The following is a 21,744-nucleotide window of genomic DNA, read 5'->3' as shown; positions in this document are numbered from 1 at the left end:
TAAAATAAATATAGCTGAAGAAACAGCAGGAAAGGATAATTTTACAAACATAAAAACACTTTTGTGGATGTCTAGAGGCCCAGAGGTTTGTTAATGAGATTTATAGCCATTATCAGGGCCAGCTCCAGGCCACAGCACGCCAAGCGCGTGCTTGGGGCGGCATGCTGCAGGGGCGCTCTGCCAGTTGCCGGGAGGGTGGCAGGCGGCTCCGATGGACCTCCTGCCGGCGTTCCTGTGGAGGGTCCGCTGGTCCCGCGGCTCTGGTGGAGCATCCGCAGGCACGCCTGTGGGACGTCCACCGGAGCCGCAGGACCAGCAAACCCTCTGCAGGAACGCCTGTGGGAGATCCACCGGAGCCACGGGACCGGCGAGTGGCAGAGTGCCCCCCACGGCGTGCTGCCGTGCTTGGGGCGGCGAAATGCCTAGATCTGGCCCTGGCCATTATGCTGAAAGACAGTTTGAATCCTGCCCCCGTTGTTAGTGACTTGGCTATGATACTATCTAATGGCTGTTTGCTGGTCTTTGTGAAATGAAATGGTGATCTCAGGTCATTGTTCTTATCATAGCTGACAACTTTTCTGGCAGGCATACCAAGGGTTGACTGGGCATAAAGGCTCTGATCCAAGTCCAAACTAGAAATCAATGGAGACACATCCACTACCTCCAGGTACAGAAAAATATTTGTGGTGGAAAACAAAACACATCAGAGCTCAGCTAGTTTCAGGCCTCAGAAAGTGAAGCTTAATCCAACTGAGCCAAAAGTGTTGCACACCTGGGCTGAGTTTCAGTCAAACATCACTGTTCTCTCCTCACTCACACAACCCTTCCCCTCTCCCAAAAATATCTGGGATCTCATCCCGTGCTTTTGAAGCTTTCTGGGTGGGATGTAGCATGTGGTTGTATTCCCATCCCTCACCTTGGCCTTGTCAGTGTCTTTGGGGGCCAGCTGAGATTCTTCATTAGCCTTTAGACCTGAGATCTTCAGTGGTATCAAGATTGCCCCGACCCCCCCTTTTCCATGAACACTGCAAATACCTCCTCAATCTGCCATTCTCCTGCATACTCACAACATAGGCTAAGAACTGGGTAGGTTGCCAATTTGTGCTCTGACAGCTGTGATGTAGAAAACCATTTTGCCTCTCTTTGTGTCTGCAGCCAAAGACATTCCTGGGGGGAGGGATAGCTGAGTGGTTTGAGCATTGACCTGCTAAAGCCAGGGTTATGAGTTCAATCCTTTACAGGGCCACTTAGGGATCTGGGGCACAAATCAGTACTTGGTCCTGCTAGTGAAGGCAGGGGGCTGGACTCCATGATCTTTTGAGGTCCCTTCCAGGTCTAGAAGATTGGTAATCTCCAATTTAAAAAAAACAAAAACAAAGCTCCTTGCGTCATAACTAGAGAATCACTGGTTTTGAGGAGGGGTTTTTGGCTACCTACTTCTGTGGGGTATAGGCTGAGTTTCAGGCAAACTCAGCTGAGATTGACAGTTTATATACCTCTGTGATTAGACACACTAACTTTGATTTGCAAGGTCCACCAACATTTAATATAATGGATCTCACACCAGTTTTACAAGTTTCAGCCAGGTTAGGGTTGAGGGGTGTTGATAGGGTGCTATGGTGAAGCCTGAACTCTCACTGGCCTTACTACACAGGACTTGTCCTGTGGCTAAATCATACCGCTTCACAGGTATACTTGCCTAAATGTGACCAAATGAAGAAATAGCTAAAAACTGACCTAGTGCTGATTAAGAACAGAAAGGGATTGATCTGCTGTATCTCTGGTAGTTCCATAATCACCTGCCCTTTACAAAAGTCAGCATCTATTTTTGATTACATGTACCAAGTCTTATACAAAAGCATTTCTTGCTAAATCTATATGTTTAACCACTTTATAGAACAGGCATGTGCTAAATTTCTGCACTGCCACTCTCCCAACAAGACCCAGACATTCACCTTCTCCCACCCACACTGCTACTGTTAAAAAGAAAACAGGAAAACAGATTGCTCTGAAATCAGCATATTTCTCCTGTCAGTCCCTATTCTCCATGGCCCTGGGAGACTGCCTGTTTGTGACAAATGCTTCTGCAGTGTAACTAGTTTCTACATAAACTTGTTTGTCCTGCTTGTCCCATGTTTCATTTTGGCTCTGGAGGACCACAGAAGGTCTCCAGAGTGTAAGGGAATAGGCTGAACAGACTGCTACTCCAGGCTGATTTCAATTTAGTGGTGCAGTGAATACATGCAGGACTGTATACAGGCAGAACTGAATATAAAAATTTACTAAAAGAAAGGTGTCACAGCAAATCCATTACTGTGGAACATTATAATCTAAAGACAGGCCAGATCTCTCCCTAAATGGTCATTCTGGTCTTTTTCACAAGCAGTCCTTATTATCTGTATTTATTCACATTTTTCTTTAAAAAGAAGCATTTTTGAGAAAAAAAAGTTTTGTTTTCATAAGTTTGTTTTCATACTCTGTTGATGCTTTTTTTCTCCTGTCTTGTCAGAAATGTACATTATTTGTGTTAATTGTTTTTACTTTACAAGTATATTCTCAAGGTATCACCATTAAGCACTTCCACATGCTATGAAGATACTATTATGGGCGCATGATGGCAGCGTGGTTACATAGTACATCTTCAGGGATCTGATTCTGATAGAGTTGAAGATCGCTTCCGATTTCAAATTAATCTGAATGACCCTAGCTTTACTGCTGTTATACTTCTGGAACTGATAAAATGTCAGGTCACTGAAAATAAATGGATGTAGCCTGAACAATCTGAAATGAGTAATGTATAGTTTCTTTGACTCCATATAAGTCCCATGCACCTCACAACCAGGCACAATATTTTATCAATAAATGTTTTGTTCTTAATGAATCTGAGTGCTTTTCGGCTCACTAAGAATATATCTACTAGGGAAAGAAGGAGGAAATTCAATCTCTTGTGTTCCTTTGCTTTATGGTTGTTAAACTTGTGGCTGTACAGAGCAATGCTGCAACAATGATTTTTGTGATATTCCCCATAAATATTTGGAGAAAACTCAGACAACAGAGTTAAAGCTAAGTGGAGGCACAGTAAATAAAACCCTGTTGGTTGACGTCAAGTTTCTCTTTTCTTTTAGCAATAACTTTCCATGTGGAGCTCAAATCTCATTAACTAATAATAAGATTTGTGATTGTACCTCCCATACACCACTTACAAAATTTACTTCTTAATCTAAATCAGTGAGGTACCACTAAGAAATAGCTGAGCCTAGTCTGACTTGATATTTCTTGTTATTTGCCTCATTATTTTGTTTTCCTGCTGAAAAACAGATCTCAGCATGTTACATCAAAAGGGAAAAAATAGTGAAAAAGTATCTGTGCAATCTTTTACTGCTTAGTGCATGCATACTACAAAGCCATACAGGTAATGTACCAAATGAGGATGCTGACCCAACTAATTTTTTACACTTGGGGATTCTCTATTAATCATGGAAGCCAGACTGTGTCCTCGCATCCACACCTCCTGAAAGGGAGGGAGAAGGCAGGCAGTGTGTAATTACACAGTACCCCCTCAACTAGGCAAGCAAATAATGCATGTACCACAGTACGGATATGAATAATTGCTGGTGTGTTGCTAACTCACAAGAAAGCAAAGGTTTGTTCTTAATCTAGCGCTGATGGAATCTCTTGAGAGAGTTTCTCTTTGCAAAACTTTGTGAAGCTGAATAAGTTGACACCAAATGTACTGTGAAGTTAAAAACCAACAAGGAGGTGGCTCTTCTGCATCCCCAAGCAGGAAGCCCTCCAACTTCTCTCAATACTGTGAATGTCTCCTGTCCTGCCTTTAGGTGGGCTATAAATTCACTCAGCCCTTACCAGTCAAGAGTGACTGAACCACTGCCTTGGTGAAGTCTTCTGTAGGTCTCTATCATATATAGTCAAAGCTGCCTATGTTGGCACTTCCTTTTTTTAATTAAAGCTTGTATAGGTTTGGTCTAACCTATCTGCATATGTAAAGAGCAATATATGAAAAATTTTGATAAGCCAAAGGAAAAACAGCGAGAGAGCTGCAAGATGGTGATTCAGCGCCACTAGAGTCCAGCACCTTCCCTGTTCGGTTGAGCATCAAGGGAGTGATAAAGTGAACCAAGCCAATATGGGCCTGCTGAACTGAACTCCTAAAGTTGCAAATTAGTTTCAGCAGACATATTGTAGTATCATGATATATGATTGAATCTTAGTGCCACCAACTCAAAAGAGCTCTGAGACCTTATTCTTAATGCAGAGAGAGGAGCTTGGCTTCACTAAAATGTATTAACATTAGGATCCCCGACTCTCCAGCATTCTCCTGGACCCAGGATTATGCAGGGGAACCCTCCACCAGTCTAGAAGCAATACCCCAGCCATGCATCCCTGTGGAAAAATTGCAGAGAGAAGCCACCCTGAGACTACAACTGGTAAGATCACAAGCAGCCAGAACAGGGATCTTAAGACATTATTCAGAAAACTTTCAAAAGTTTTAAGTGGACTTTATCTGCCCTGTGCTGATTGGCTGTTTGCTCCCACCTTCTTCCTTACCCTCCCCAATGGTCTCTCTACACCTGAGCTTCACGCCACACTTTCCCCTCTTCTCCCCTGGCAACTCTGTCACTCTTTTCTTCCCTTCCTTTTTCTTTTAATTTAGCTGGTCTCGTTCCTAAACTCTCCTCCTCACACCAAAAAAAAAAAAAAAAAAAATCATTTCATTAACAGGGCATTTGTCACCATCTCATAGTTCACTCTGTATGTTATACCCTGTCCCCCACTCTGGGTCTGGATGGTATATGTAGATTGCAAGTTCCTCAGGCAGGGACCATCTACTACTCTGTGTTTGTGCAGTGCCTAGGATAGCTATAGTGGCCCTTAGGCTGCTGTCATTTTCATGCTTTTTAATACTATCGTAATAAACACAAAAGCCAAAACTTGTTTTGGTTTTGTTGAAATGTCAATAATAATAATAATAATAATAATAATAATTGTAATGCAGAAAAGCTAAAGCTTAATGTTATAGACATTTGTCTTCCTCTTCAGTCAAGCAGTAATACCTCAAGGTAAGCCTCATAGTCCTAATTACTGGCCTACTTCTGTTGAAGTCAATGTCCAAACTCCCATTGCTTTCAAGGGGAGCAGGATTAGGTTATCTTTTAGGGTGGAATTAATGCATTCAGAAGCCCTTTTATGAAAGTTATATTAATTATGATTTTTGGCCTCAGTTCCAAGCCGCCTTTTTATGTGATAGCAAAATTTGCATAGGCATACAAAAGTGGGTGTAATTATGAATGAATATTGAAGTTTCATTCATGGTTGTCTGGTTTTTCAAATGAAAAAAAAACATTAAAAGCCCTGGTGTGCACAATTGGAGCTTTAGAAGTCTGGCCTTAAAATTTTAGTAAGAACACCCTCTGGTGGCTAATATGTTAATACCTGAAAGCTTTATGTGTTTTGCTCTAGAAATTGCATAACTTATTGGTAGGGTTGAATTTTATCAAAAATCCCAGAGCACTAACAGTAAATTTAGTAAGAGTCATACATGTGCTGGAACAGCTGCCTGATTTTAATAAGGAATGTCCTCCTCCTCATCTCACCATGGGGGCAACAACCATTATACTCAGCACTCTCTGCTACTGGGACCACAACCCCAATCCCAGCCCAAACATGATGGTAGGGAACAGCTGGAGTCACTCTTACCTCCTATGGGGTTGGGCCCAGGTCTTTGTTCCAGACATTGAATCTAACAGGTGTGCGGGCTCAGGTTTGATCTGCCCCCCCATCCCTCCCTGTCATGACAAAAAGAGGCCAGGCCAAACCTGAGCAGTAGTATGACCTGGTGCACCAGGTCATAATGCCCAGAGTGGAAAGCTAGGTGAGCACCATGGGTCAGGGACCAAAAAGCATATGTTGCTATGGAGTGAGTCATGGACAGACAAAAATGTCATGGAGAAACAGAAAAAAATCTGTAACAAATCTGATGTCCTATATACTGGATATAGTATTCCACTGGTATTTAAAGTGACAGGGTCAAATCTGTAACTAGACCTGATCGGGAGAACAGAAGAGTGTGCTGTCTGCCGGGGGCTAAGATACAGGATGTGGACTTGAGCCTGAATACGATCTTAGCGGGAGCGGGAAAAAATCCGTTGATTATCCTTCATGTGGGAACGAACGACACTGCTAGTTACTCCCTGGACTGTATCAAGGAGGACTATGTCAGACTGGGGAAGAGGCTTAAAGACATCGAGGCTCAGGTGATCTTCAGTGGGATTCTGCCGGTTCCTAGAGCGGGGCGACGAAGGAGTGACAAGATTATGGCGATCAACAGATGGCTCAGGGAGTGGTGTTATAAGGAGGGCTTTGGGATGTACGGTCACTGGGACGCATTTACGGATAGACAACTGTTTGCTCAGGATGGACTTCATCTCAGCAAGGAGGGAAATAGAATTCTAGGATGGAGGCTCGCCGACCTCATCAAGAGGGCTTTAAACTAGAAAGTTGGGGGAGATGGTTGGGAAATGTTCGGGAGATCTCCACGCCAGAACATAACCTGGAGAGGGAAGTAAACAAAGTGAGCGGGGATACCCTTGCGGCCCCAAGATTTGATCCAAGGAGGAATAGTGGAGTAGAAACCAGAGTAACGGGTGATGCTGGTGGTAGAAAGTTTGTGCACGACGGGGGAAAGAATGTCACTGACGCCAAACGCCGAAAATTAAAAGGTTTGTACACTAATGCGAGGAGCCTAGGTAACAAGATGGAGGAACTGGAGTTGCTCGTGCAGGAAGTGAAGCCGGATATTATAGGGATTACCGAAACCTGGTGGAATAGTACTCATGACTGGAGCACGGGTATTGAAGGCTATGTGCTGTTCAGAAAAGACAGGAAGAAAGGCAAAGGTGGGGGAGTAGCCTTGTACATCAATGATGAAATTAAATGTAGCGAAATAAGATGCGATGGAATGGATAAGACAGAGTCCGTCTGGGCAAAAATCACGCTGGGTAAAAAAGCAACTAGAGCTTCCCCTGAGATAGTGCTTGGGGTGTGCTACAGACCACCGGGATCGGATTGGGATATGGATAGAGACCTCTTTAATGTCTTTAATGAAGTAAACACAAAGGGGAAATGTGTGATTATGGGGGACTTCAACTTCCCGGATATAGACTGGAGGACGAGTACTTGCACGAATAATAGGGGTCAGATTTTTCTGGATGTGATAGCGGATGGATTTCTTCATCAAGTAGTTGAAGCACCTACAAGAGGGGATGCCATTTTAGACTTGGTGTTGGTGAGCAGTGAGGACCTCGTAGAAGAAATGGTGGTAGGGGACAACCTTGGTTCGAGTGATCATGAGCTGATTCAGTTCAAACTAGATGGAAGGATAAACAAATATAGATCTGTGATTAGGGTTTTTGACTTCTCGAGGGCTAATTTTAAAGAGTTAAGGAAATTAGTTAGGGAAGTGGACTGGACGGAGGAATTAGTGGATTTAAATGTGGAGGAGGCCTGGAATTACTTTAAGTCGCAGCTGCGGAGACTGTCGGAAGCCTGCATCCCGAGAAAGGGGAAAAGAACCATGGGCAGGAGTTGTAGGCCAAACTGGATGAGCAAGCAACTCAGAGAGGGGATTAGACAAAAGCAGAAAGCTTACAGGGAGTGGAAGGAAGGCAGGATCAGTAAAGAAAGCTACCTTGCTGAGGTCAGAACATGTAGGGATAAAGTGAGGAAGGCTAAAAGCCACATTGAACTGGAACTTGCAAAGGGAATCAAAACCAATAGTAAAAGGTTCTACAGCCACATAAATAAGAAGAAAACAAAGAAAGAAGAAGTGGGGCCGCTATATACTGTGGATGGAATGGAGGTTAAGGATAACCTAGGCATGGCCCAACATCTAAACAAGTACTTTGCCTCAGTTTTTAATAAGACTAGTGAGGAACCTTGCGATGATGGAGGGATGATAAACGGGAATGTGGATATGGAAGTGGATATTACTGCAACTGAGCTAGAGGCCGTACTTGAACAGCTCGATGGGACGAAGTCGGAGGGCCCGGACAATCTCCACCCGAGGATATTAAAGGAACTGGCGCGTGAAATTGCGAGCCCGTTAGCGAGAATTTTTAAGCAATCGATAAACTTGGGGGTTGTGCCGTATGACTGGAGGATTGCTAATGTAGTTCCTATTTTTAAGAAAGGGAATAAGAGTGATCCGGGTAATTATAGGCCTGTTAGCTTGACGTCTGTAGTATGTAAGGTCTTGGAAAAAATTTTAAGGGAGAAAGTAGTTAAGGACATAGAGGTCAATGGTAATTGTGACGAATTGCAACACGGATTTACTAAAGGTAGATCGTGCCAAACCAATCTGATCTCCTTCTTTGAGAAGGTGACGGATTACTTAGATAAAGGAAATGCGGTAGATATAATTTACCTAGATTTCAGTAAGGCGTTCGACACGGTTCCGCACGGGGAGCTGTTAGTTAAATTGGAAAAGCTGGGAGTGAATATGAAAGTTGTAAGGTGGATAAGGAACTGGTTAAAGGGGAGACTCCAGAGGGTCGTATTGAAAGGTGAACTGTCGGACTGGAAGGAGGTCACCAGTGGAGTCCCTCAAGGATCGGTTTTGGGACCGATCTTATTTAACCTTTTTATTACTGACCTTGGCACAAAGAGCGGGAATGTGCTAATAAAGTTTGCGGATGACACGAAGCTGGGGGGTATTGCTAACACGGAGAAGGACAGGGATACTATTCAGGAAGATCTGAACCACCTTGTAAACTGGAGTAATAGAAATAGGATGAAATACAATAGTGAAAAGTGCAAGGTCATGCATTTAGGAATTAATAATAAGAATTTTGGATATACGTTGGGGGCGCATCAGTTGGAAGCGACGGAGGAAGAGAAGGACCTTGGGGTACTGGTTGATAGCAGGATGACTATGAGTCGCCAATGTGATACGGCTGTTAAAAAAGCAAATGCGATTTTGGGATGCATCAGGCGAGGTATTTCCTGCAAGGATAAGGAGGTGTTAGTACCGTTGTATACGGCGTTGGTGAGACCCCATCTGGAATACTGTGTGCAGTTCTGGTGTCCCATGTTCAAGAAGGATGAATTCAAACTGGAACAGGTTCAGAGACGGGCTACGAGGATGATCCGAGGAATGGAAAAACTGCCTTATGAAAGGAGACTCAAAGAGCTTGGCTTGTTTAGCCTGGCCAAAAGAAGGCTGAGGGGGGATATGCTCGCCCTATATAAATATATCAAGGGGGTTAACGTCAGGGAGGGAGAGGAATTGTTTAAGTTTAGTACCAATGTAGCCACGAGGACGAATGGGTATAAACTGGATATTAGGAAGTTTAGACTTGAAATTAGACGAAGGTTTCTGACCATTAGGGGAGTGAAGTTCTGGAATAGCCTTCCGAGGGAAGTAGTAGGGGCAAAAGACTTTCCTGGCTTCTGACCTATGAGTCTATGAGTCTATGAGTCTTACTGCAGTTATATTTTTTCATTAGCCATCACTGTGAAATGGATGGATAAACTCTATCCAGTTTTCCAAACAAAACAAAATTTAGCTGTTGCAACATTATGTTAAATATTCTTCCAGGTGTTGGCAGAAGTAAACAGCTCCAGGTTCCATTTTATAAAGTGTCTGAACACTAATCCCGACCTCAGTCTTCCTTTGGCCATTGAGAGTGGCTGATGTCTTTTAGATGTCATACACGTGCTGGAACTGCTCCCCAGCTCCCACTCATGGTTAGCTGCCCTGGATTGGAGAAGTTAAAGGATTCTAGCTGGTCAGTGCTGTGGGGCTGGTTAGAGGCCCAACTAACTAACTCAGCTGGAGATGATTTCTATTTTAATTGCTAGGTAGGGAGCCTACTCCAGAATCACTTGGGTAGGCTACTGCTTTTTCTGAAGTTTCAGACCAAGCTGCCTATCCCTGCTGCTGCTCCATGCTGTATATCCCTCGAAGGTGCCACCACCACTCTGAGCCATCTGTCACCATAGAACAACTGCTGCTGCCACTTGGCACCATTCATCACCGTGCAGCCACTGCCACTACTGCCCTATACCATCTGTTGCCACCAACCTGCCGCTACTGCCTTGAAGTTTCCACCAGTCTGCACACTCCACAATACAGCAGGCTTGGCTCAGCTCTTAGAGAGAGATCATTGATATCTAGGACCTTGACAAAGCCCTTACCACTAGACAGGGTCTCCCAGTATCGGAAAATAGTCTTTTCCCCCTCCCTCTCCCTTTCCCTCTCCCTTTCTCTCTTCCTCTGCTTTGTCCAGGTTCCCTAACCCAATAGTGCCTGACAGCAGTGTCAGTTAGGGAAAGCCCAGGCATATTTAATATCAGTGTTTTGGCCTTGCATTTCCCAGCAATGTCGATTCCATTTTGTTGTCCCCCATACTCAAAATATAACTGAATTTTAACCACAATGTGCCAAACCATCACAAAACTGAAATGTAAAATGAGGCCTGGCCCTTTCTGTCTACTCTCTTTGCTCTCCAACAGATGCCAGCTCTCCAACTCTCTTGCCAGTGGAGTCTCAGCTCTTAAGCACTTCTGGGACACTCCCATTTCACCAACAGATGATTGTAGTGACCTCCTTTCAGTCTAAGTCTTCAGGCCACAGGACTTACATTAATTAAAACATCTTCAATAGACTACGTAGTAATGCTCATAAACATGCACTAACTACAAATCAAAAAGGGTCAACTATATAGACAGACTTTTAAAACATACAATTAAGCTCTCCAGGGTTCGTAAACCCATATTTGGAGGCTCTGGGAATTTAACTGTACCATGTTTAACTTGTCACATGACATGTCTTTTTCTAACTCGATCTTGCTGTGAGCACATCATCTTTACAAAGGCTGGTTTAGTTTGATACAGGATGCTTTTTCCTGATCAAATGTATTGTGTTAACTCCCAAAAAATATTGTTTAACACTTTCTCTCAGGTATCTTCCATTTGAAAGTACCCGAGTCCTCACTTGTTGGTTCAGCCATTGGAAGAATCAGAGCTGTGGATCCTGACCTAGGGGAAAATGCAGAAATTGAATACAACATTGTCCCAGGAGATGGAGGGAATTTATTTGACATCACTACAGATGAGAACACCCAGGAAGGGGTCATCAAACTGAAAAAGGTATTCATTTACTACAAATCTAGTGGCTGAAATTTGAAAATGAGTCATGATATGTGTCATATAGGGTGAAATCTTAGTACCATTGAAATCCATGGCAAAGATCTCATGGACATCAGTGGAGCCAGAACTTCACCTCGTGTCACACACAATCAACAATGACCTATGGCACATGAGTTTTATTTATATACTAATTATTAGAGCTGATCAGGAACCAAGATTTCCATACTTCAGGATATTTGGACATTTTAAAAAATATGTTCTAATTCAGAACAAAAAGCCAAAATTTACCACACTATAAAATTTTGGAAAATATATAATTCCAGGTCAATCATAACATTTTACTAAGATTTTGACATTGTTTTATTTTATTAATTTATTCAAGATGAATTTTATAGCCTCTTCCCAGTAAGGTTTCTACCCCTGCCTATGCCACATGTTTCTCCAAGTAGGTCTTCCACCTACCTGGTGTGGAGAGGTTCCTTTCAGGTACTTCAACCATGACGGTTTGCTCCCTGCTGGTGTCTCTTCCGTTATAATCTTTTGTTGACCTTTAATCATAGGACAAGGTCACCTGCAGTTTATCACCCAATACCTGACTTCAAGCTTTCATTTCCATACCTCATCATTTCCAGGACAGCCTTTTTTTCCTTCTTCATTTGCAAAAGTTTGGATATAATCTCTTTTGTCATTTTTAACTGATGAATTATTCGAAAAATTACATCTCTCACTTTAGGAAAATTCTGATTACCCATTTGCCTGAGCAGATACTTCAAAAACAGCTACATTTTTAACTGTCACACTTGTAAAAACACAGTGAGGGACACCAGACGCCAAGTTTGAACCAATAATGAGTATAAATGATTGATTGAAAAAACAAATTTGAGCAGGCATAGTAGGCTTCAGATAAGATTAAATTCTCCCTGGCCCTGGGTTTTCTCTTAAGCCTCCATTATGCTGTGTGTGAGGAGAGGGAGAGAGGTTTTCACAACCGTGTAGCTTCAGCAATGCAGCTGCCCTACAGTGTATACACACTGCACTTGTGCAAAAAAATTTGAAGAAGGGATAGGCTGCACTGTTTGAAAATTTTTCCCACACTGGAGCAACACATGAGTACAAGGGTTTGCACTGATGCAACTACACTAGTGCAAAAAAGCAAAACAAAACAAAACAAAAAAGACCATCTTAAGTGGCTTCCATGTAGAGGTGGTCAACATTTTCTGTTGCAATGATTTTTTGATGAAAAATAACCCTTTTCACAAAACTAATTTTTAATGTGAGAGAATTTCAGTTTGACCAAACAATTCATTTTTCTGTTTTGTTTTGTTTTGTTTTTTTGGGGGGGAGGACAAGAAGGATGGCTAACTGACTGCCCTTCTGTATGGCTCTTGTGAATTTCACTTTTGCGGTGAAATTGACAAAATCTTTCCTGGAAGACTGCAAAGGCAAAGAGCCAGGCACTCAGCCCCCTCACATCCCCCCTGCCCTGGGACAGAGAAGCCTGCTATGTCTCTACCATCACTTCTGAAAGTCATAGGAGCCTAAGCTCTTACTAGGGGTTGGCTTCCAGCTCCACAACAGGGAGCCTGAAAGCCCTGAGAACCCTAGCTCTAGATAAAGCTCTCAGGGTTGTTAGAGCCTAGAGGCTAGGATTCTGGGGTAGCCCTGAAATTAACAAGAATGTCAATTTCATTCAGCCACTCTCAGGTTCCCAGGGAGCAGATTTCATTTCAGAAACACCATCTGTTGGTGTTTCCAAAACAGAATTGTGTGTTGGGGGGATTTTTGGTTCACAGGATTTAAAAAAAAAAAACAGATTAATTCTAATATGAAACAAATTTCAAAAACAAAAAAAATTTTCTCACAGACCCCACTTTTTGGCTTGTGAGGAAGAGGTTAATATCTCACTGAGCCACTCATAAAAACTCATGGACACAGGTAAATCCTCAGTCTGACTATTTTGGGGTTTTAACACTATTTTTGCTGTATTTACTTATTTTAGCTTTTGCATTGTCAACCTTTACCTGTTATCTTCTGAATGCATTTACAACAATAAAACATCCCTACTATAATATATTGGCCAATCAACCTTACCTAATGCAAGCAACAGAACTCTGGCACTGAATAGGAAAAAAATAAACAAACTAAAAAACCCCACCCATAATCCCCTCTCAGTCGTTGTCACCAGAAAAAGCCTGCAGTTAGAGAGAGGCTTTGAAGGTCAAGAATTCTTGCTTTGTAGTATGAAGTAATGCAAAAGAAATAATTCCAGAGTGCAGGGCCCTCCTCTGAAGGATGCCTTTAAATAGGCCCTGATCCTGCATTTTGCCCTTTGAATGATTTTGCTCGAGTAACATTCCCATTGATTTATCCCTTCCGACTTCAATGGCTTGGGTGCTTAAAGATTCACAAGCTTAAAGTTGTGCACCGATGTAGATGCTTTACTGGAGGGAGTCATAAATAAGAGCAACATGATTTTCAGAGGTGCAGAAAACCTCCTGCTCCCTTAGTTGTCTGTTATAATAAGTGCACACATATGGTGTGATCAGGCAGTGAGATACACCCTCTATTTAGGTTCAGGAATGAGTATTTTAACTGGAATATTGTCCCAGTAAAAGGGTGCTAATATATTCAATGTTGAAGTTTGGATTTGCATTGTTCCTATAAAATACAGCAATTAGGCTCTTCAGCTGCATTTTTTATGCAGACTCCTACCTGCTGAGAGTGGGCGAGGGGAGAGAAGGAGGGAGCAGCTCCAGCAGATGTTACCGAGCATGCTCAGTACAAGCCAAGCAACAAACCTGCATTGCCTCTGTCTAGGATACCAGTAGTTACTGTATTGTTTTATGCACAATGAAATCCCTGGAAAACACACTAGCCTTTCATACTAGTTAGTCTTTACACTAAGGAACATATTTTTAAAAGGACCATCACATAGCCTCTAAAATTATTCATGAACTTTATTTATTTATGTATTTTAAATCAAGACACTTATTTGGTGGACTTCCATGGAATACCTGCAGGCTTAAAATTAAGCATAATTTCAACTGTTTTGCTAGATTCTGATCTAGGTCATGATTTTCAGAGGTGCTGAGCATTCACAACTCCCTTAGATATTTGCTACAATGTGGGTTATGCTCACTACACATATAGTCAATGGTACTACTCACACGGGCCTAGTTGTTGTGAAGTTCAACATAAAAACTGTTCAAAGTACATTCTTGACTCAACAGGACTACTTAAAATGCTTAAAGTTAGGCATATGCTTAAGTACTTTGCTAAATTTGGACCTATTAATGTGAAGGTTCATCTTTAAGACTCCAGTAACTATTTGACTAAAAATCACAATTTTCTCAGTACCACCATTTAACCAAACAAACAGTTATTGTCTGCTTGCAAAGCCAGTTTGCTTTCCCCTCTCTGCTTCCTGTATCACAGACTATTAACATCTCTGGACCACTGCTGTAGCTCAGCGCTGAGCTGTATCAAAACAAAGTCAAGCTATTTGTAAAGCTTGCTTTTATTTGCCATGAAAAGTTCCCAATGGTAGACCCTCTTATTCACCACATAAAGCTTTTTCTTTTGAATGGTTCAATTTCTATATGAAAACGAAACATGTCATGCTGAACATGTCTTTGTAAATTTGTTTGGGTAAAAAGCTACATTTGCTGGCAGAAATGACATGCCAGGTTTTTCTCTTCAGTATTCCAAGTGAATTGACAAGGAGAGGGAGTTTTGTGCTTCTCTGGCACTAGATGGATTTTGTAAGCCAATGCTTTTCATATGGAATAGGTGCACATCTTAAATTTCAGAATGGAGTTGCTGACCATTTAGTTTCAAGGTAAGATCCAGTGTATAAGCTTAGTTATTACAATGATCACTCTATGAACAAGAAACAGATTATGTTACATTCTGCAAGTCAGAGGCTCCTACTGGCATTTAGCACCACCGTGTGGTTGGTATAGGAATAGCTCCAAGGAAAATGAAAGCAATGAAGTAAAAAGTGTGTGTAGAGGGGAATTCCTTATGGTTTAAAAACAACATTCTAATCAATTTGTTTTTTAAATTCACAAATATTAGTAGTTAGACATATAATTACTCATTTTTATGCACATAAATGTATCTTTGTTTCATAGACAGTGACTATCATTTTATAGAGAAATAAGGTGGGCAAGCTAATATGTTTTATTGGACCAGCTGCTGTTGGTGAGAGAGACAAGCTTTCAAACTTACACAGAGATTTTCTTCAGCTCTGGGAAATGTATTGAGGGCAAGTATACACTACAAAATTAAGGCGACCTAAGTTATATCATTGTACATCCACCACAGTGACTGAATTGGTTTTACACGTACACACTACGCTCCTTGTGTCGGCCAAAAGATACGGAGGATTTTTCTGAGGCAGGTTTTATGGAATGAAGATAGTATGACATGTCATACTTTCTCCTTCTCCAACATTGTGCATGATAAAGTAATGTTCAAAGTACATTAAAGTTCTGATAAATCTTAATTTTGGTTTTGGTTTTTTATGTTGATGATTTCCAGACTGTATTTAAGCTCCTGAAGGTGTTCCTGGCTTTATTGATTCTGTTCCGGATATCCTGGCTTGTTCCACCATCCTGGCTGATGGTGCTGCCCAAGTATGTGAATGTTTTTACATTGGTGAGAACATAATCCTCTATCCATACCGGGGATGGTGAAGCAATATTAAAGGTCATGATATCTGTCTTATCGAGGTTAATTTTCAATCCAATTTGCTGGCTAAATGAGTTGAGTCAAGTTGTTTTTTTCTTGTATATGGCATTGGGTATGTGATAGGAGAGCGAGATCATCAGCAGAGTCCAGGTCTTCAAAGGATGAGAAGGATGTCCATTTAATGCCTCTTGACATGTCTTCTGTTGTACATTGCATTACCCAGTTGATGGCAATGTTGAAGAGAATTGCAGATATGACACAACCCTGACGTACTCCTGTTTTCACTTCAAAACTGAGCTTACTGTGATCAACATTGCATATAAAGTTGAAATAAAAGCTGGTCCTGTGAATGCTATCAAAAGCCTTCAATGATTTTACACAATACTTTGCTTGGCACAGATAGAAGTGTGATACCACGCCAGTTATCACTGAGATTTCCTTTCTTTGGTATCTTCACTATAACACCATTGGTCCACTTACCCGGCACTTTTCCCCTTTCCCAGACTGATGTAAATAGAGGGACCAGGATAGATGCTGCTAACTCAAGATTTACCTTGAACAATTCTGCATTCAAGTTATCCTTGCCAGGAGCTTTCCCATTTTTAAAGGATTTGATGGCTTGAACAATCTCTTCCTTAGTTGGGGTGTCTGTGTTGATATCAAGATCTTCTTCTGCCTCCTGGATGTTTGTTTCCTCTTTAAGTGGCTCCTTGGTCAGCAATTCTTTGAAATGCTCTGTCCAGCACATTTCTTGTTCTTTTTCTCTTGTTAGTAGGTGGCCCTGTTTGTCTCCAATGAGAGTGTCTTGGTGTCTGCTCTTTACCACTGATAAGCCATGTCATTTTATAGACTGTTTCTTGTTCACCATGAGCAGCTGCATCCTCTGCTTGTATTGCCAAATTATCCATATAATGTTGTTTATCTGCTCTCAGAAGGCATTTGATCTCCCAGTGCGCCTTGCTATACTGCTCACAGTATTTGTCCTTTAGCTTCCGGGATTCTGTGTCTAAAACTTTTTTCTTCATGGTTCGTCTGGTTTTTCCTTCTCTTCAGCTTGTATCCTAGACAGGCTTCACTGCTCTGTGTGTAAGTTATTATTTGTCCCACTTCTTGTTGATCTCCTCATCTTCATTCCCCTCCTCTTCATCAAGGTCTGCAAGTGCATGAAACCTGTTCTTTAACTGTAGAAGGAAGGCTTTCTGTATCTCAGGGGACTTTAGCTTGTCAATGTCATAACGTCTATGCCCTTTGTTTGGTGAACCACACTTCTCAGTTTTAGCTTGATGGAGTCTGTCACAAGGTGTAGTCGCTGACAACATCTGCACCCCTTCTCACTTTCACATCTGTCAGTGAACGTTGTCATTTGCCATTGATCAGGATATGGTCAATCTGGTTCTTATCTCTGCCATTTGGAGAACACTGTGTCAGTTTGTGAATTTCACGATGTTAAAATAGGGTTCCGCCAATGACTAGGTCATTCATATTACAGAAATCAACAAGCCTATCTCTTTTTTCATTCATGATACTCCACCCATGTCTTCCCATTGCTCTGTCTTTGTTTGTGTTATCCTTACCGACCTTGTCATTCAGGCCTCCCATGACAATAGTTAGGTCATGGTATGGTGGTGTCTCTAACTTCGCCTGTAATGTAAGGTAGAATTTGTCCTTTACTTCTCCATCACTTCCATTTGTCGGAGCATAGCAATGAATCAGTGTGATATTATGATGTTTCCCTTTCAGTCTGGCTCTCATAAGTCTTCTGCTGATGGACTTTCAGTCGAGTAGGGAATGCTCCACTCCTTTCTTCAAAATATTGGCAACACCCTCATGGTGTTGTCCATCATCCCGTCCAGAATACAGCAAAGTTTCTCCCAAGGCTGTTGTTAATCTTCCTGATCCCGTCCATCTGCTCTCGCTAACACCCAGTATACGTAAGCTGTAATGTCTCATCTCTGCTGTGACCTGAGCTAGTTTCCCTGTTTCGTACATTGTCCGTACATTACAAAAAACAAGTTTGGTTTTTGTCTTGGTGTTGAGCACTTCAGTCTTCATGCCAGTGGCTTCCTTTCAGCTTTCACCACTGGCAGTCATATGGGTCATTGACTCCTGAAGGCCATCACACACAGTAATGGTGGATTTCTCCATCGCTGTTCCCGTAACATATTTTGATTTTTACGGGACAGGGTTGTTAGCCCTGTGCCTAACCCCCAACCTGGAGGACCAAGATGTCTTTTTTCTCTAGCCCTTCCCCCACAGAACAATCCAGCATGGTTGAACCTACCAGGAGCAAAAAGCCCCCACTGACACAGACTCTGTTGATTGTTAGAGCATGCAAGCTGTCCTGCCACGACAAGGCATGGACACCAGAGGGCAGATTCAAGATGAAGTGGTCCATAAAACACACCTCCAGTCCTGAGAGGAAAGGAAAGGAGAAGGGAAAAAAAGCAGCTGGGGCATGGGGGTGGTGTTGGTGGCGTATCAATTGTTGTAATAAGCATCAATTCAGTGTCTCTATTCAGTCCATGATATTTAGTTTCTAGCAGTTATGAATTTAAGCTCTCAGGCTCATCTTTTGAAGACGTTGTGCAGTATGTGGATTGAGAGATCAGATACAATGATGATTGAAGCATTTGTCCACTGGTGAGAGAATTTTTTTTTCTATCTGAGCTCTTTCAAGAGTGCAGTGACTGTTTGGTTTCACCAACATAGTTGTTATTGGGGCATTTAGTGCACTGGATGAGGTACATCACATGTAATAGGCATGTGTAGGACCCATGCTTCTTGAAAGGTGTGGGACTGCTGATCATCATAGCCGTGGAAATATGTCTTTAGGTTTTGCATCTGTTGTTCTAGCAGGGTCTGGTGTTGATTTGAGTGAGTGTGTCCTTGTCTTTAGGGAACTTGATTCTAACAACCCCCTGAGTACATTTCCCAGAGATGAAAAAGTGTTCTGTGTAAGCTCCCAAGCTTGCCTCTCTCATCAACAGAAGTTGACCCAATAAAAAAATATTATCTCACCCACTTTGTTTCTCTAATATCCTGGGACCAACACAGATACAACACCACTACATAAACCCTTTTTTAAAGATTTATATAGCTTATTTCATCCCAAAGGGCTTCACAAACTACAGCAGAAACAAACAAGTTCAGTAATAGAAAGAGCCAATGCCTGTGGGTAGTAGGTTACTACTGTGCAGAATACTGCACCCCAATGTGGGAGGAGAAAATATTTCCCCATGATATCAACACATCGCCCTCATCTTACTAGAATGGAACACACCAAACAGCGAGAACCAAACACAGTAAACTGTATGACAGTAAGTTTATTTAGCTCAGTGGTTTGAGCATTGGCCTGCTAAACCCAGAGTTGTGAGATCAATCCTTGAGGGGGCTGTTTAGGAATCTGGGGCAAAAATCTGTCTGGGGATTGGTCCTGCTTTGAGCAGGAGGTTGGACTAGATGACCTTCTGAGGGCCTTTCCAACCCTGATATTCTATGATGAATATTGAGTCAGACCTATGGAATTTGCATCTGAGCTCCCAGGGTATCTCAACCTTCTTCCAGTAAGCCATAACATATCACTGGGCATATGAAACCAGACCATATATGAAAAATGGATGCTTACAAAGTGATTATAAAACAACCAGAAATTTGGAACTACCAAATCAGACATTATTTCACTACCACAGCTTCTGTAAGGCGATTTGGGGAATACAGTACTTTCAGGGCCGTCTCTAACTTTTTTGCCGCCCCAAGCAAAAAAGAAGAGAGTCACCCGCCTTACGCCCCTTGTGAGCGCCACACCACCGAAGCCCTCCCCCGAGCATCACGCCGCCTGAAGCCCCGCCCCTGAGCATCACGCCACCTGAGCACTGCGCCGTGCCAAGCCCCCACCCTCCCCGAGTGCTGCACTGCTCTAAGCCCCCTCCCCCCTCCAAGTGCCACGCTGCTCTAAGCCCCTGCCCCCTCCGAGCGACACGCCAAGCCCCCGCCCCCCTCTGAGCGATGCACTGGTCTAAGTCCCTGCCCTCCTTCGAGCGCTGCGCCAAGCCCCCGCCCTCCTTCTGAGTGACATCCAAGCCTCTGCCCCCCAGCGCCACGCCAAGCCCCTGTCCCCCTGAGCGCCCCCCCGAAGTCCTGCCCCCCGAGCACCCCGTACTGCCCAAGCGCCGCAACACCCAAAGCTCCCCCCGAGCGCTGGGCTGCAGAAACAAAAAAAAAACCGTCCAGCGCTGCCCTGAGGAACCAAAAAACAAAACAAAACCCCAAGCGCCGCCCTGCCCCAAGGTGCCACCCCAAACACGTACTTGGTCAGCTGGTGCCTGGAGCCGGCCCTGAGTACTTCCTTGCACTTCAAAGGAGTATTTTCCTTTTTAAAAATTCTCACAGTAACAAAAAAGCAAAAGTTTCATTAGCCAATAACGTTAATGACAGGACACTTGTACATGCTGCAGGATATATTACAAGAGCAGTAAAACCTATAAACTATGGTGACCCAAGGGAATGTCAAGGGTTTTTGCAGACACCGATACCCAGAATAGGACAGACAGTAAATTGTCAGAGAGGATGTTCCATGTGTGTGAAGTATGGGGAGACTTCACATTTTAACAAGGAGGAGTAGACATACCAAGCCTTTGGCATAAGTACATACCCACAATAAAGCAAAGAATGCTATCAGAAAGATGATGATGGTCATCAAAAAAGTACAAAGCTAATGAAGTGATCAAAAATAGAAGTGAAGCTCTTGAGTCCCTGAAGACCAGATCAGCCAGCGTTGCCAGGTTTTTTTGTTTGGTTGGTTGAGGCTTTTTTTTGGTAGCAGTTCAAGAACTGAAACACTGCAGAAGTTTGTATAGGCTAGTAACATTTTTGGAGCTCCCTATAGGTGAGTGGGAAATTTATCCTTTGCTTAGACATCTATCAACACCAGTTTACTTTAAACATTCTAGCTGTTATTGTGTACTGTCTGTATACATTTTGCTCGTAATTCATTATTACAAGGCTGATTAACTCCATTCTTAGCACACTGCCTGCAAAAACAAGCATTTATGTGCCACGTTGTCACGAGATCTCACCTTATAGTCATGGGAATTCAGCCATTTCCTCACTTGCTCTCACTGGCAAGTTGGATTAGATCTCCATATTAACTAGGCCACACCTTTCTGGAATAATGATAGTCCAAAAATACCAAAGTACAAAATCAACCTTCCTTTTCCCATTCTTTGCCTGGGCCACAGGCTTTTTCCTGAGCTTCTATGTTCACCTTGGTGAACTGAGTGAAGCAGAGCTTCTGTCCCATTCCAGCTACTAAAAGGAAGCCGGCACCTAGTCCAGATATCAAACTGTTTCTTCTGCTCAAGGACACTTCCTTCACCTCTGTCTACAGTCCTTGACATTTTCTGGAGTCTTAAGAAAAAGATCGAAGCCACAAAACTGCAATGTAAACAGTAAGCCCTAACCCCTTCTTTTTCTTGGCTTCCCATGGGTTGCTGAAAGCATCCCTGTCTCCAGGCTGCTTTACCCTGGTCATGTGGCTTTAGATCCTTCTCAGGCTGCCACCCTAGACCAAGAACTCCTCCTGCTGTTTCTTCTCTCCCTGTTGTGAGGGAATGGAGCTCATATGTACATCTTGTTCCTTCTCATCAATCCTGGAGGTAACTGCTAACATTTCCTAGCTGTACCTTGGACCAGAGCTCCTAGCATACTGCTTGTTCAGCACACATCAGGAACATAGGACACTGTTGGAGCTGGAGCTTTCCTTAACAAACCAGCATGTCCTGTCACTTTTATCTTTAGTTCTACTATTTCAAATCCAACGTGGGCCAGTAGTTACTGAAAAAATACAAAACAGTTACCATCCGATAGATATTTCAGAAGCCTGTGTTA

At 42.7% G+C, this 21,744-nt stretch overlaps 1 protein-coding gene across 2 annotated transcripts in view; it reads left to right on the top strand.

Moving 5' to 3' along the window:
- Positions 1 to 21,744, top strand: part of CDH12 (cadherin 12) — a 919,272-nt gene that overhangs the window by 853,270 nt on the left and 44,258 nt on the right. For both annotated transcript variants that reach the window (XM_050937418.1, XM_050937417.1), the window contains one exon: positions 10,979 to 11,166. In XM_050937418.1, coding sequence (XP_050793375.1) covers positions 10,979 to 11,166 — 188 coding nt within the window. The remainder of the gene's footprint in view (positions 1 to 10,978; positions 11,167 to 21,744) is intronic.

Source organism: Gopherus flavomarginatus, chromosome 2 (assembly GCF_025201925.1).
Source record: "Gopherus flavomarginatus isolate rGopFla2 chromosome 2, rGopFla2.mat.asm, whole genome shotgun sequence".
NCBI lineage: Eukaryota > Metazoa > Chordata > Testudines > Testudinidae > Gopherus > Gopherus flavomarginatus.
The sequence above is the reverse complement of the archived record's forward strand: the minus strand, read 5'-3'. Positions and strand labels throughout refer to the sequence as shown.